This window comes from Podarcis muralis, chromosome 17 (genome assembly GCF_964188315.1).
Source record: "Podarcis muralis chromosome 17, rPodMur119.hap1.1, whole genome shotgun sequence".
Classification (NCBI taxonomy): Eukaryota; Metazoa; Chordata; class Lepidosauria; order Squamata; family Lacertidae; genus Podarcis; species Podarcis muralis.
The window spans coordinates 14,799,884-14,816,958 of record NC_135671.1 but is presented as its reverse complement, the minus strand read 5'-3'; the positions used below and the strand labels follow the sequence as shown (position 1 = coordinate 14,816,958).

At 46.5% G+C, this 17,075-nt stretch overlaps 1 protein-coding gene across 3 annotated transcripts; it reads right to left on the bottom strand.

The window, feature by feature from the left end:
• Window positions 1-6,356: 6,356 nt before the first annotated feature.
• PGAP4 (post-GPI attachment to proteins GalNAc transferase 4) lies at window positions 6,357-16,054 on the bottom strand. 3 transcript variants are annotated; one of them, XM_028712679.2, is made up of 3 exons: window positions 15,971-16,054; window positions 15,716-15,771; window positions 6,357-9,034 (listed from the first exon to the last, which is right to left on the bottom strand). In XM_028712679.2, the coding sequence occupies exon 3, from the start codon at window positions 8,940-8,942 to the stop codon at window positions 7,746-7,748; it is 1,197 nt and encodes a 398-aa protein (XP_028568512.2). In that variant the 5' UTR covers window positions 8,943-9,034; window positions 15,716-15,771; window positions 15,971-16,054; the 3' UTR covers window positions 6,357-7,745. The 3 variants fall into 3 exon arrangements, with proteins under 3 accessions (XP_028568512.2, XP_028568511.2, XP_028568513.2); XM_028712678.2 differs by lacking the exons at window positions 15,716-15,771; window positions 15,971-16,054 and adding an exon at window positions 11,807-12,087; XM_028712680.2 differs by lacking the exons at window positions 15,716-15,771; window positions 15,971-16,054 and adding an exon at window positions 11,302-11,724.
• Between the last annotated feature and the right edge of the window lie 1,021 nt (window positions 16,055-17,075).

Below are 17,075 nucleotides of genomic sequence, written 5' to 3'. Positions count from 1 at the left end.
CATCTCTTGCAGGGGCTCAATTAGTGCCAGCGCCTTTTGTCAAGAGCTTGGGTGTAACCTTTGATGCCTCCCTTTCCATGGAGGCGCAGGTTGCAGCCACAGCAAAGGTGGCATTTTTCCCATCTCCACTGTATTAAGCAGTTGGTCCCTTACCTTTCTCGCCCTGATCTGGCCACAGTGATCCATGCAACGGTCACCTCCAGGCTTGATTATTGTAACTCGCTCTACACGGGGCTGCCCTTGAAGCTGACCCAGAAACTCCAGCGGGTGCAGAATGCTGCGGCGAGGCTCCTTATGGGGTCCTTGCCGCAGGATCACATTCATCCAGTGCTTTACCAACTGCACTGGCTCCCGGTGGAGTACAGGGTCAGATTTAAGGTGCTGGTTTTGACCTTTAAAGCCCTATGCAGCCTAGGACCCACATACCTACGGGACCCCCTCTCCTGGTATGCCCTGCGGAGGACCTCAAGGTCTACAAATGACAACATTTTGGAGGTCCCAGGTCACAAGGTGGTTAGATTGGCCTCAGCTAGGGCCAGGGTCTTTTCAGTACTGGCCCTGACTTGGTGGAATGCTCTGTCACAAGAGACTAGGGCCCTGTGGGACTCGACATCTTTCTGCAGGGCCTGCAAGACAGAGCTGTTCCGCCTGGCCTTTGGTTTGGACTCAGTCTGACCCTTATGTTTCCCTCCCCTTATGGTCTTGATTTATCGGCTACTTTTTAAATGAGGCTGCATTTTAAATTGCATTTTAACCTATATTTTAAATTGTTTTTCTTCTCTCCCCCCCCCCCCATTATGTTTTTACTGTGGTTTTATTGGTGTTAGTCGCCCTAAGCTCATCTCTGGCCAGGGAGGGCGGGGTATAAATAAAACTTCTTCTTCTTCTTCTCCCCCTCCTCCTCCTCCTCCTCCTCCTCCTCCTCCTCCTCATGGAGCAGGTAAGAAGGGCCCCAGAGAACATTGTATTTTATATGGACAATTTCTCATCCTTCCAAAAAAATACCTAAAAGAACAAAATTTCTCCTTGCTCGTACTTCAGTTAGCCCTTTGGAAACCAGTGCTATATGGAGAACTAATGAAAATACATTTGGAAGAGTTGTCTGTATCTGTTTCATATTTGTATCAAATATTTTCTGTTCTTCATAGCTAAGATCTGTTCAGCAGGGGTGGCCCTACTATTGGGTAGAGTGAGGCAGCAGCCCCAAGCAGCAGATGCAGTGAGCGGTGGGGGAACAGCAACAACAGCTACAGCTGTGTGTGCCACATGGCTAAACTGCTGCCCTCCACTGAAGTAGAGGGATGCTGCTCCAGCACCAGTGTTAAGTAAGAGTCAGCAGCCCTTTGCCTCAGGCAGTAAAATGTCTTGGACCATGCCTGGCCATTGAGAGAAATACAACCTAACCCAACCTTATAAGGGGCCGTCTTATAGGCCACAGGTGGGCAGAAGCTAAATCTGGATTCACTGGTAAGATTTCTGGGTGATTTCTGGGCAATTCCTGAGCTCAGAATTCTTTAATTTGAAAAGTGTGCCTTTTGTACTTCAAAGCGAAACAGGTCCTGTCAGCTTGAAGACTTCCCCATTCAACTGTTTGGCTTCCCATCCCTAAAATTCTTGTACCATCACAATGTAGCACTTAATGAGAGTGCCTGGTTATATTTCTCTATGCGTGACACAGCAATTCCATCAGTAACTACTGGTTGCCGTTCTGTTTTGGCTTTCACCATGCAATTTATAGAATTCACCATGGCTTGGATTTTGTTTAAAGATCTTACCGTAATGCTAAGAATATGAACAGAGACTTTGATTGGACTTTTTATTATTTTAAACATAGCAATACCATCGGCCCATGAAAATGTCACCCTTATCCAAAAAAATTTTAATATCAGTTTCCCACTTCCTAAAAACACAGGGGTAAAAGAGTTGGGCTATAGAGGAAATTCATGAATAAGAACACTGACACAATTTGTTCTTGTCACTTTATTGTTTTGGGGGGAAAACCACCCTCATTAAACCAAATCATTTAAACCCCCAGCTATTAAAACACAAGAGGTCTCCCCTTCCTTTGCAACTTGATCTCCCTAGGGGATCAGCTCTGTGAGATTTCAAAATGGGTTTATCAAGTGCCACGTGGAACATTTGCAATCATCATCAGACTTGTGTTATCATTTTCAGGGTTCAAATGATCCTCTTTTGAGACTACGTTCTCCCTGTGGGTAGCATCCACCTCTGTTGACAAAAAAACCCCAAACCATGTGAAATAAGGGCATTCTCCTTAGAGGTTTTCAGACAGCCCCTCAGTCAACACTCGCCTGTACTACAGCATCCCCTTGTGGCCTGTTTCTCCCAGGTGGAAGTAGACTGGCTTTATGCAACAGAAAAGGGGGATTGTAAAAACAGTATCTTTGGTTGCATTCACTGGCGATTTCATTTTGTGATTGGAGTTCAGAAAAGCAGGATTTTTTTATTAAAAAAAATCAAATCATGTTGGGGGGCTAGAGCCCCTAAAATCAGAACATCTGATACAAATTTCCCTATGAAGCAAAAAAATATATATAAAAAATTATCCCCCGCCCCCACTTATAAACAGGCCAGGTTTACAAACAGGGTGGCCCAAAAGCAAATGAAGTTTATCTATAAACCAACTTTTCCATTAGTATTAGTCTAGGGCACTGGAGAGCCAGTGTGGTGTAGTGGTTAAGAGCGGCAGTCTCGTAATCTGGTGAACAGGGTTCGCGTCTCCGCTCCTCCACATGCAGCTGCTGGGTGACCTTGGCTTAGTCACACTTCTCTGAAGTCTCTCAGCCCCCCTCACCTCACAGAGTGTTTGTTGTGGGGGAGGAAGGGAAAGGAGAATGTTAGCCGCTTTGAGACTCCTTAGGGTAGTGATAAAGCGGGATATCAAATCCAAACTCTTCTTCTTGTCTGTTGATACAGATGCAAGTTGCGTGTGTGTGTGTCACCATGTAGCCGTGTTGCCAGCCGAAAACCCTTCATTTGACAGTCCTTCATGTGGCATGCAGGTGAGCGCATGGCATTCAAAAGCCTCTTAGCACATGAGTTGGCTTGATGATATTACTTAGGATTTATTTGTTTCAAGCTTTCAGAGCAGTTCACATTCTATTATCTAGTCCCGTAAGGTATACCAGAAGTGAGACCCACACACTTAGGGTATCTAGTTTGCCCAATCAATAATCCATTTATTTGATTTTTTTACCCCACTTTTCCAACAGGCTCCCATTTTGCCTAATATAACCATTTTGTAAGACGCCAACCAGAAGTAAGGTTTGGAGCAGGGAGCTCCTGGTTCATGCTCATAGCCAGGGCAAGGGGACACTTGCGGTTGCTGGTGTGTAGAATCTTTGTGTATGTTACTACGAGAGGCCTGTACCACATCAGCAAAAGCTCAAAAACTGGCACCAAGCTGGTGCCCATGGTATGTGCACTGATACATGCAGCATGGAGCTTGCAGAAACAAAAACTGCATAGTTTTAGGCAGACTGTACATGGCATTGCAGGGACGCAGGTGGCACTGTGGGTTAAACCACAGAGCCTAGGACTTGCCGATCAGAAGGTTGGCGGTTCGAATGCCCGCGACGGGCTGAGCTCCCATTGCTCGGTCCCTGCTCCTACCAACCTAGCAGTTTGAAAGCACATCAAAGTGCAAGTAGATAAATAGGTACCGCTCCGGTGGGAAGGTAAACGGTGTTTCCGTGCGCTGCTCTGGTTTGCCAGAAACGGCTTAGTCATACTGGCCACATGAACCGGAAGCTGAACGCCAGCTCCCTTGGCCAGTGGAGCGGGATGAGTGCCGCAACCCCAGAGTCGGTCATGACTGGACCTAATGGTCAGGGGTCCCTTTACCTTTACATGGCATTGCAATGCTGAAATCAGCCCTCAGCGACTCTAGCTGGGTCCATGCTTGGGTCCACTGCTTCTGCATACAAAAATCCATACACACAGCTGAAACTATCCTGAGCTGAGTTCTCTCACACCACATGGTGAAAATAAGGGACCCTGTATCATCCTAACACCTGGAAAGGACAATTTAACCACACAACAAGAAGCCTGCTGGAAAACAGTGCTGCAGCAGCTCTTACAAGAAAACAGCTTGTTTTCCTTGTGGCTCTTTACACAAATTTGGATAGTTCCACAGGTTTCTGCTAAGTGCCAAGCATGCAGCTAACCATGGAAGTGAGCCATCCATATGCAACCATCTATGGGCAGGCTATTTTTCAGGACAGCAGAGTCAAAAAAAGATCCCTGACCCAAAAAGTCTACAAATAATTCACAGAGGGATAGAGGTAGTGCTTAGAAACCTGCCATTTCCAAGGATGATCCTCCTTGTAGGCAGCTTTCAACTAACACGGCAGTAGCTCCCATTTCACAGCTTTGCTTTTGGGATCTCCACATTCTTCCACCCTTTCCTTCAGCTTTGTTTCATACGGTGGCTATAGCCTCCTTGGGGTAGGTAGGCTTCAGGCAAGTGTAGGACACAGCTCCTTTTGTTTTTATATTAGAAACGATTGGCTCCCTGACACCTTTGCCCCTGTGTTGCTTGAGCACCAGACATACTTGGCAAAGGCACAGTCTGACCCCCTCCTTTGGTAATCCTCATAGAACTCTAGCCCAATGGTTGCCATTAATTTGATTCTGAACTGATTTTAGAATGAATTGATTTTATAATGTATTTTAATTGATGGTGATTTCATGTACACTGTGTTACTTTTATTGTTGTTAGCCGCTCTGAGCCCGGCTTCGGCTGGGGAAGGCGGGATATCAGGATGTCAGGATTCAACCTCAATCTGTTAGCCGCCATCCATCCTCCAACCGCCTCCAGACACTCACACAGGACCTTCACCGCCTTCACTGGTTCCAATTTGAAAGAGAGGTAGAGCTGGGTGTCATCCGCATACTGATGAACACCCAGCCCAAACCCCCTGATGATCTCTCCCAGCGGCTGCATGTAGATGTTGAAAAGCATGGGGGAGAGGACAGAACCCTTAGGCACCCCACAAGTGAGAGCTCAGGGGTCTGAACACTCATCCCCCACCACCACTTTCTGAACACGGCCCAGGAGGAAGGAGTGGAACCACTGTATAACAGTGCCCCCAGCTCCTCTAGATGGTCCAGAAGGATGTTATGGTTGTTGGTGTCAAAAGCCGCTGAGAGATCCAGCAGAACTAGGAAACAGCTCTCACCTTTGTCCCTAGCCTGATGGAGATCATAGACCAGTGAGACCAAGGCAGTTTCAGTCCCAAGTCTCACGGAGTAGCGATATGGGGCATGGATCCAAATGCTAACAAAGCCTTAGAAATAGTGCAGAACAAATTCCTCAGGAAAGTGCTCTCGCTCCCCAATGGGACCCTAGCTGCTCTTCTCCGCGTGGAAGCGGACGTGACAACAATATGGGCTAGAACCGACTATCTGTGCCTAAACTATGTGAAAAAACTCCCATCTCTCTCAGAGGAGAGATTCCCCGCTATGTCCCACACAGAATGGAAACAGACCAAATGTTGGAAGGATGGCATCCACGCCTCTTGACCCAATACCAATTACCAATACCAACATCTTCAGGTGATTATGAAGATGGATAAGAGGCACTTAAGAGATTGTCTCTTCAGGTCCGATGCAGAACAGGATTTAACCACGAATGCCTCTACCCAAAGTTCACCATGGTTCCCACTTATCAAAACAGAGCACATCCGAGCTAGCTATCTCACAAGGCTCCTACGTGCCGCACTAAGAATCGTTTTTACAGAATTACGATTCCAATTGATGCCCTCGGCGGTGGTGGGTGGTCGGTACGGCAAAGTACAGTACATGGAGAGACTTTGTCTGTGTCGGCAACCTTGCATAGAGTACCACTATATATTGCAATGCCCGCTACACATAGAACCAGGAGATTGATTTATAAAACCCCTGCTTATGAATGGAACACACTCGAACAGGGTGGAAAGGGTGAAATGGCTGCTGAGTGATACTGATGACTTCATAACTTATAAAGCAGCACTATATGCGTTGGCAGCTAAGAAGATCAGGAGAAAAGAACTAGATAAAACAGTGGTCAATTGCAAAGGAGATTCGGACATTTAAGCTGGCACATTCTACCTGAGAACCTCCTGCTATTCTATCGTACCCAACAAATGATTTCCAGGAGACGCGACCGTGGGTTATTGTATTTGCAGTGCCTGATGTTTTTATGGTTTTTATAGTTTTTGTTGCTTTTCTTTTTGTTCCCTTTGTGAATGATGCCATGGCCTTTGGCTAGTGCAATAAAGTTTATGATGATGATGTGGATACAGCTAGTGGGCGAGGCGCCTGATGAAAGAATAGCATAACAAACAAAACAGATATTAAGACAAAGGTGAAAATTATATTGTTTTTGATATAGGCTAAAGCTGTTTACAAAATAGTTCTGTCTTCTAAAAAGACAACAGGAGTTCTCATTGAAGGGAAAGTGTCCCTTAAAAATAGCTTATTGTAGAGGTTATAAAGCTATTTTAAAGAGTTTATAAAAAGTAACACCTTTGCAATCTTCATCCCATTGTCGAGCTTTGTGCTGTCCAATATTTATCTGCCGAGAGCACCAAGAAATGAGCAGAAGCCCCATGTGACACAGCTATTGCTGGACTGCACTATTTCTGATTCCTCGTGCATCTCCCCCTTTTTGCCTTGCACCAGGGGTGGGGATTGGATCCAGCTGGTGGGTTGGATCCTGACCTTCCCCATTGGCCAAGTTTCATAGGTGGGCAGGGCCACCTTACCACCTGACATCACTCGATGTCAAAATGACATCAGGCGATCCATCTTCACCACCTTGGTGCATGGTGCTTTGAAGCCCCGACAAGTGGCCAATCATCGGGCCTTCAAAGCAACCGGCATGATTCTCTGCAAGAACCACCAACCAGCTGAATGTTGGCGCTTGCACCATGCATGGGGCTTCGCAGGTGCTGCTAGTCAGCTTATCGGCAGCGCCTACAACCCCCCTCCCCACTAACCCAGCCCCATCATTACTTGCCCCACACCAGACCCAATATGGGATGGCCAAAGCTGCCTTGAGTCTGGGCCAGGGAAAAAGGTGGGGTACATCACCATTGCCCTAATCACCATCACCACCACCACCATCATGGAGGCAGGGGGAGAGGGGGGCTAATTAGGCCATATGCCCTCCCAACCTGTAGAAAACTGGCATCTTAGGGGTGGGGGAAAGCTCATCTACAGCATTTTCCTCAACATGTTTGTCTTGTGCATTTCATGGGAAGCCGTCAGCCCCCACCCTGGCAGTCTGGGAGCAGACCTCACCCAGGGGCTTACGATCCCTCTGTCGGGATTCACAGAATGCTGTGAGAGATAGTAAGTCTGCAGGCTTGAGTTTGCTAGCTGATACAATCAGCCTGCAATACTTTCTATGGAAGTGCTGGGTCAGAATGACAGCAGTAATGTGCTGATAGTTGACTGGCTGTCATCGGTTTAAAAGGGAAACCCATCCAGCAGTAAAGGGGTGGTGTAGAGGAGTGTGGTCAGAGAGAGAGAGTTAGAGGTCTTCCTATTTGCCTTAAGGTGCAGCCAGGGAATCTGTTTGACTGTACAAACTGCTTGTGTATTATAGCCTGCAGATATTTGTATATATAGCTCACAATAAATACACTGCACTAAAGAACCTGGAACTCTGAGCATTTCAGCTAAAGCGCCGTGGAGAATTCGCGACTCCCTCCGCTCCAGCTCTTCGTACACCTGAGGAGTCAAAGCAGCTTGGGATTGATGTTTACCCTGAGACTTGAAAACATCCCCACGTGCCTGACCAGGTTAGGCTCCACCACGAAGGCCCGCTCGCCCTTGGTGCGCAGCAGCGAGTACAGGGCCATGTCTTTGGCAAAACCCGACTGGCAGCGCAGCTTCTTCAGGTAGCCCAGCGCGCGGCGGGCAGAAGGGGCAGAGAACAGCATGGCAGGGGTGCAGCACTCAGTGGCAGGCACAACGTTGTAGAGGGGCGGGGCCAGGCGGCGCAGCTCCAGGAGGTAGTGGCGCCCAACCAGCTCCACCAGCAGCATGCTGTACAGGGCGAAAAACAGAGTGACAGGCCAGCTGGGGCCGGGGCGGCCGGCCGCCCAGGCATACGCGAACCCCAGCAGTGAGCCGCCCAGCATGCCCACTCCGAGCCACTCCAGGATCCTCATGGGCTCCGGGTTGAGGTAGCGCTGCAGTCTCTCGGGGTGGTAGAGCTTCACGTAGAGGGCGTCTCGGAGGTGGGGCTTGGAGAAGCGGTCCTGCAATAGGTGGTTCAGCACCGGGAAGATCTCATCCTCTGGGACGGCATCGTCTTCCACCAGTAGCACGTGTTCCGGGTCGTAGTCCCGCAGCGACTTCTCCAGGCAGTAGGCGTAATCCCGCTTCTCCTTCTCAAACTGGTTCAGTGATGGCTCCGGAGCCTGCCGGCTACCGTAGCGGTTCGCCACGCCAAAGAAGCCGGCCAGCAGCTGGGCGTCCGCGTGGGTGCCAGGGTCGGCCTCCACGTTGCAGAGCAAGATCTGGTGGCGCTGGCAAGGGGCCCCGCACTGTCGGAGCAGGCTGTGGAAGCGGGACGCCACCTGGAGGACGTAGTGGAACTCGGGGTGCCGCTGCACGGTGATGATGGTGATGAGCAAGCCCGTCCGGCGGGCCTCACCGGGCGGCGGCTCAGAGGCATTGTTCACCCGCAGCCTCTCAAAGTAGCGGAGGGCTCTCAGGCCGTCCTCCTGGTTCTGCTGGAGGAAGTCTTGGCTCATGGGGTTCAGGTACCAGCGCCGCATGTAGTAGTAAGAGTGGAGGAGGCGGTGGCAAGTCAGGGGCGCCAGCACGACGAACGTCACCGCCGTCAAGGCAAGGAGCTGGAGGAAGGGGCTGGACCAGCGGCACAGCCTCCCACAAGGCTGCAGTCCTCGCAGCAGCATGGCGGCCATTTTCAGGGGGTCCCGGGCTCATGCCTCAGGCCATTCCTCAGGGCTGGAGGGTCTTCCGGTTGGGTAGCGGAGCTGAATTGCTAGGCTCAGATCTGTGAAGAGAGGAGGAAGAGGAGGGAGAAACAACATTTGTGGATTGCATCGCATCAGATCAGGCTGATTCAGAAGTGCAGGTAGAAAGACGAGGGGACACCACCATCTCTGCTGAGAAGCCAGGCTGCTGGACGCAAGCACTGCACCATGCTGCAGTAGGAAGGAAGAAAAGGAGTGCAAGGCCACTCTGTTGCTCCAGCTGAGACCCCAGCTGTTTTCCATGCCTCCGCTTTTTGAACCTTCCCACCCCAGTTGGCTATTAAAAGAGCCTGTCACCAAAACCTTGCATCTGAGTTTGTTTGTGCCAGGCATAGGCAAACTCGGCCCTCCAGATGTTTTGGGACTACAACTCCTATGATCCCTAGCTAACAGGACCAGCGGTCAGGGATGATGGGAACTTTAGTCCTGAAACATCTGGAGGGCCGAGTTTGCCTATGTCTGGTTTATACTCTCTACCTTCCCAGTACATTTTCCTGTTATTTATTTTATTTGTTTATTTCATGAAATTTATTCTACCGCTTGCTTGTAGGATAGAACCTCAAAGCAGTTCACAAAAAAAGATAAAACAATAAGATGATCGCTAAAAAAAATAATGCACAGCTATAATTTTAAGCATACGAAAAGCTGAAACCAGATCTGAATAGACCAAACTTGTACAAACTTTCTAAACATCTGGGTAGGCTTGCCGAAATCAGCAATGTCTTCAGCAGGGACCAAAAAAGAATAGTGAAGGCACCAGCCTGATAGCAATAGGCAGGGAGTTATAAAGTGCCACTGCAGCAGCACTGAATGACCCAGTTCTTACAGTGTGGGTATTGTGCGGATCCTATAAAAGTCTGAGTTCCACCAATCAAAGTGGGCGTGTGAGAACATCTGGGGTAAGGCAATCTTTTGCGCTACACCTTTTAAGATTAAACATCTGAGGCTGCTGGCTGTCCTGTTTGTAGTGATTTCTCCCCCCAAAAATCGTTTTTATGTAAATGTAAATTTATAACAATATCAAGTAAACATCGGTATATAGAGATTATTCTGAATGCTGAGACTTCCCACCATTCCTTCCATGGGTCTTATTGTTCACATTTTCAACTGCACATTATTTCATAATCTATATTTTGTATCTGTCCATATGGTCCGAAGTATTTGTTACATTACAAGCGATATTAAAACCCTGCTAATGTTTTCATCTGCTTACAGCGGTCTCCTAAATAAATTATAATTCCCCCCCCCTTCTTTCCTGAAGTTTTTGTCTTCTTGGTTCCTGAGCGTGTTTGTAGTGATTTCTAAGTTGTTCTGGAGGCTTTTTTTTTTTGTTTTGGCTGACGAGCAGGATTAAAATTTAAACTATCATAGACGCCTGCCTGGAACCAGAAAGGCCTGTTCATTAAGTTTTTTTGTGTGTGGTTTAAAGTTGATTATGTGAGAATCCTAATCCTCTAAGAAAAGAATGTGTTAGAATTTTCCCAGGCTAGATGGCTCAGTTGGTTAGAGCAAAGTGCTGATCATGCCTAGGTTGCAGGTTTTATCCCTGTATGGGATAGCTGCATATTCCTGCATTGCAGGGGGTTGGACTAGATGATCCTCAGGGTCCCTTCCAAATCTACAGGTCTATGGTTCTATAGGATGAGACTTCCCAGCGGGCCTGGTTAGGTTCCCCCTACTCAAGCAGAGCTTTCTTTTTAGACAAAGGTTTTTATACATTTGTTTTATGTAGTTGTGCAATTTTGTTTTCCACAGGAAACGAAGTATTGGGCATACTTCACTAAAGACGAGACGTTAGCCAACCCCCTTACACCAGTGTAAGGTCACTGATCACATGGTATTAAAGGTAGTTTGCACAGGTAAGGGCAAGCAAAGGAGAATGGGGCAGGGTAATCACAAGTAGTATCGCCAGCTGGCCTCTCCTCCAGCCTTAGAATGGTGTTATGAAACATCGCCAGGCAGCTGTCACAGGTCTCTTTTGAAAGAAGTGTTTCTTACGCCATGACAGCCCCTCTAGAAGTGAATGCACTGCCCATAGAGGGGCAGGGCAAGGGAAACGCTTGCTCCTGCCCCACAAAACTACTTGGAAGAGAGAAAACAATCTTGAGTGTGCCTTCATTTTGATCTGGCAGAGCTGAGCTCTGCCAGAGTTTTGCAGAAATCCTGTGGCTTCCGTGGCCATAGTTCAAGAGATTCATGTAACAAACAATGCCATTGCAGGAGATTAAAGAAAACTCACGCTGGAAAGGCAGGGCAGCTATTTCAAGAAGATAGAATAAAGTTGTACCTGCAGATATTAAATCCCATCTCCCCCTTTCCCCCAGGGCTAAACCATTCGAGTGGCAGCCTCGGCCTCTTCCTTCCTCGAATGCAGACCGCATTTGAGGTAGTCCCTTTATTTCCAAACTCGGAAATTTTATTCCTCGTGTCTCTCGCGCCTGCTCTCTCTTCCCCGCCTGTTAACCGGAGATTAGTTTCCGGAATAACACACCCCTATTATTTTCCTCTGAATCAGCAGCTTCCGTCACCCCACCTCGCCCTCAATGCGAGGGGATGAATTAGGGCACCACACAATAATAATAGGCAGAAAAGCATCCGCAAGCCCGCCAATGGTCACGGGGAGCCCCACAAAGATCTCGGGCCGACCTGGATGCTTGAACCCCAGTTCCCCGCGCCCGCCCCGTGCGTCTTTACGCACAGAAATGCCTTTTCGAAATGGCCCCGGACAAGCTTCCCACCTGCTTACAGGAAGGTTTAAAAAAACGGAGCTGATTTTTCCGCCGCCCACATACCTGGGGAAAAACAATCATCGCCGATACGAGTCGAAGAAAGCCCCTCAAGTGGGAGGAGAGCGTGCTGAACCCCCCCTTGGAACAGAACCGGCACTTAATCCCGAGTCCTCCCTGTCGCCTCTTTACGCGTCCCGGCAACAGCTCGGAATCCGAGTTCCGCTTTTTCCTGTTTGCTTGTTGCTCTCCTGCTCGCCGGCAGGTCCCCCCCCTGTTTTGTTTCCTCCCTTGCCTCTCTCTCTCTCTGGCAACGAGGGTGGGATCAAAGACATGAAGGCTGGACATGTGACTACTGCGGCCAGAGAGAGAGAGAGAGAGAGAGAGAGAGAGAGAGAGAGAAACGCAGAGCGGAATCCCAAGTCATAAAAAAGAGTTGCCTGCAGCAGCTGGTGCTGCGCGTCTTCTAGGGCTAGACCAGGCATAGGCAAACTGGGCCCTCCAGATGTTTTGGGACTACAACTCCCATCATCCCTAGCTAGCAGGACCAGTGGTCAGGGATGAGGAGAACTGTAGTCTCAAAACATCTGGAGGGCCGAGTTAGCCTATGCCTGGGCTAGACGCTTGGCAACGGGTTTCTGATGAGATTCATAGAATCATAGAATTGTAGTGTTGGAAGGAACCACAGGGTCATCCACACAAACTCCCTGCAATGCAGGAATCTTTTACCCAAGGTGGGGCTCAAACCCTTGACCCCGAGATTCAGAATCTTATGCTCTAGCAACTGAGCTAACGGCATTCATTTCATTTATCCAGTGATGGCCAAACTTGGCCCTCCAGCTGTTTTGGGACTTCAGTTCCCATTATCCCTGACCACTGGTCCTGTTAGCTAGGGATGATGGGAGTTGTAGTCCCAAAACAGATGGAGGGCCAAGTTTGGCCATCGCTGCGATTTATCAATTTGCCCATTTTTCAATAATAACAGTAACAATAACAATGCATGTTAACTTGTGCTTCGTGGTTCAGACGGATAACATGCCCTATGCAAAAACACTTCAAAGCAGGCAAGGGCAGCAGCTGGTAACATTTTGGCTTGGTGAGGCTGCAAGTTTTAACTTGCTGTTTGCATCCCAGCAGCACTTAGGAGAGTGAACAGAGTACTGTACAATTGTCTCCTATAAAGAAAACTCAATTATTTTTTGAACATCTTTTATGGACAAGGGGAAAACTTCCATGTAAGATTGCCTTCAGCCCTGTATCAGTAAGTTTTTAATGTTTGACATTTTATTGGCTTTTTATGTGCTGGAAGCCAGCCAGAGTGGAACCCTGCCAGATGAGCAAGGTACAGTCCTACCTCATGTTACATTTGCTTCATGTTATGCTTTTTCAGGTTACATCCCGCGGCGACCCAGAAGTACCGGAAAGGGTTACTTCCGGGTTTTGCCGCTCGTGCATGCGCAGAAGCGGTGAATCGCAACCCGCACATGCGCAGACGCGCTGCTGTGGGTTGCGCTCTTTTCATGTTGCGAACAGGCCTCCAGAACGGATCCCGTTCGCAACCAGAGGTACCACTGTATTATGATTAAGAAATTAAGGTAGACACCTATTGATGTAAGTTTTGGAATTTATGCATTCATTACATCATAATGCATCCACTGCCAAAAATACTATACGCACAAACACTTTTAAAATGCTTCTAGGCTGAAGGGACATTCTTTCACCTCTGGTGGACCTGTCCAAAAGTGAAGGCCTTCTGGGAAATGATTTACAATGAGCTAAAAAAGGTATTTAGGTATACCTTTCCCAAGAAACCAGAGACCTTCCTCCTGGGCATTGTCGGCCAGAAGGTGTTAAAGAAGGATAGAACCTTTTTTATGTATGCAACTACAGCAGCAAGAATTCTTATCGCAAAATATTGGAAGACACAAGACCTACCCACGCTGGAAGAGTGGCAGACGCAATTGATGGACTATATGGAACTGGCTGAAATGACTGGCAGAATCCAAGATTTGGGAGAAGAAACAGTGGAAGAGGACTGGAAAAAATTTAAGGACTATTTACAAAAATATTATAAGTTGTATGAATGTTAAAAACTGCACGATTTGGAAATTTTAGCTTCAGCAATAAAATTCCTGAAACAGGAAATTAAGTTACAAGTAAGAAAAGGTTGAAATTTAAAGTATTACTATGGTCGATTTAAGGTACAAGTAATTGACAAAAAGTTTTTTAAATTTAAAAATATAATATTTGAAAGGTACAAAACAAGATGTGAAAAAAGGTAATAATTTGCTGACATTTTTATTGTAAAGAATGCATGGTAGGGGAGATGTGAGGAAGTCCGGCTGGTTACGTAAAAATGTTTTTGAAAATTGGATTTTTTCTTTTTTCTTTCTTTTTTTCCTTTATTTCCTTTCTATGGCTTTTATATCTCTGTTTGTGTATTTGAAAATGTAATAAAAAATATTTTAAAAAATAAAAATAAAATGCTTCTAGTTGCACTGAGTTTTCTCTCTCTAGTTTTTGTTATCTTTATTTATTAAACTTAAGTTTGCCAACTGAAGATCTCAAAGTGACTTACAGCAATAAGCATGCGCGCGCGCGCGCATGCACACACACTCTACTGTAAGGGAAGAAGAAACAGTGGGAGGAATAATGCAATCCATCAGTATATCGTCTAATATAACATTTACGAGTAAACAACACACCCACCATATAAATCATAACAAACAGCCTTAGCTATACTCAAAAGAATAATCAAATAATACTTCTGCTCACTAATTAGCAGATAAACAGTCACCACTCCACCCCCACCCCCCACAAAAGTCTAGTATCAGGCCAGCTTGAAATGTGTTTGCAGGTTAGCACAGATACTGTAAAAATAAACTGGACTGAAGAAACTGGATGGAAAGGGGGCAATCTTTTATTTAAAAATGGGTGGGGATCCCTTTGCATATAAGAGCAGCTGTGCTGGATCATGCCAAAGGTCCATCGACTTCAGCATCCTGCTTGTGCCCTAAGCAGGATATTCAGAGACAGACTACTGTACCTCTGAACCTAGAGAAGGAACGATATCCATACATTATAAGGAACAACCAGGTTCAGAAACAAGTCTACTTTAAATATGCTGAAGTCAGGGCGACTAACAACAAAAAGCCCCTCATTTTTCTGCTGCAGTCATATTCACTCCGCATTCCCTATTGCCCTTCAAGTAAGGGGGGAAAGGAAGCCCTCCACCCATAGCAAAGGAGAAAAAAGTGTTGCCAATTTGTCCTCCCGAAAGGAAGCATGTGGAAAGTTCTCCCCCTGCCCTCTGCCTTGTGGCCATGAAATGAAATAAAAACAAATCTTTTCTCTCTCTGTCTTCCAACATCTCTCTCTCACTGCAAGTTAGATTGTTGGCACCTGTCTGTCTCAGGAGACAAGCCAGCTAGGGAAGAAATAAGGTACGTATACAGATTTGAAGAAGCACAGTTCTGATTGGCTTAAGGTGGGTGATCAGAGACACACACACATTATTTTTTGTGCCTGGGGACTTGCTGGCCTGAGAGAAACAAAAGCAGGATCTTTAAGAAGGAAAAACAAAGACCTTCCCTGTTGATTTAATTATTTGCAATAAAAACAAAAATGGAGGGGGGGGGGAGAGACTTCATCCACCCATTCCAACTACAGACCTAGAAGGCTAAGCTAGGAATCATGAGATTCTGCAGGTTTCAAAATATGCATTTGCTTCCCAATCTACCCCAGAACTCTTAATTTTCATATTTAAATTTTATCAGATAACTATTAATAACTTTATAAATAAATATACAAATATGCATATGCTTTGGCAGAGTTATTGTTTGGGGGGGTTGTTTTCTTTTTTTGCTGTTATTGATAGTAACTTTTTGTAGCTGTGTTTATGATTTATGTGGACATTGTTCAGTTTTGTTGTGTACTCTTTGATGTGCTTTATTTACTGTTTATAAGTATACTCACTTTTGTAATTATGTAATTCTTTTCATGTTGTAAGGCATCCAGGACATGGTTTTTAACTGCAGAAAGGCGGCATAAAAAAATGAAATGGTGATAATGATATTTTCAGAAATCCCAAACCCAATATAGCTCAGCAAATTGCGCAATAGTTGTACAATAATAGACTGTTATTGAGCCAGCCAAACAGGCTCAGCTACAGAATTAAGAAGACTGCTAAAATAACGAGCGGGTTTTTCCCTAACCTTAAAAAAAGTATACCTCTTTCCGCTAAACTTCCTCACTTCCGCTTGAGATGAACGGAATTTATGGCAAACTGTTGCTTTGGTACCCATACAGGTTGCCCAAGTCTTCGAATAACAGATTTTGTCCGCCATTACAACTTAGGGCACGAAGACTTCAAGCCACGGCGAATAAAGGGGAAAATGAGGCTGGAAAGGTAAGGGCAAAGTGGCAGCCATGTTTCTTATGGTCACTATAACTTCAAGAGCATAGGAATTCATAAACTTTGGCGGCCATGTTTAGTAAAGGCAGAGGGGTTTCGAAAACTATCGCAACGGAAGAAAGTCAGCGTTTAGCCGGACGTCGCGCCAAACGAATGTGTGGCATAGAGAGATGAAAAAGTGTAGAGTAGCATGACTCTGTTGCCTAGATACTAAACTTCCCGGTTCATTTTGAAGTTTTCCTCCTCTTCCAGGTCGGACTGCTCAGAAGCAGCCAATAAGATAAATATTCTGCAGCCCGAAAGATTGGGTTTCCCTTGAAAAAAGAATCAGCAAAGAATAAAATCCAGCTACTATTTTTTTTTTTTTTTATTATCACAATGGTGCTTTTAAAATCGGGGGCTGCGCAGTTACGGAGGTTTCCCTGCCCCTTTTATTTCTTGTACTTGGTTGGTTTCGATTTCCAGGCAGAAAAATCCCATCCGCAGAAACGCATCTCAGCTCGCAGCATAAGAACAGAACCACCTGGCTGGATCAAGCCAATGGCCATAGGAGCCAACTCCTAGGGGGCCAATGTCCCTTTGAGACCCCAATAAAATATTTGAGAGGTCCCGCCCGGCCCTCCTAACATGATTGGCATTGCCATTCAAATAGTCTGGGTGTACCTTGTTATGTGATTGATTATAGATTTTATTCAATCCCCCCCCCCCAAGCCCAGCATCCTGTTCTCACAGCGGCCACCAAGATTTTTTTTTGGGTGGGGAATCAGCAAAACAGGTTTCAGAGCACAGGTTAACCCTCCTGGGGTTTCCAGCCACTGCCATTCAAAAGCATTCCTGCCTCCATCGGTTTTATAGCCGTTTTATAGCCATTGTGGCTAGTAGCCACCGAGCAGCCCTCCAAGAAAACGTGATTAAACCTGC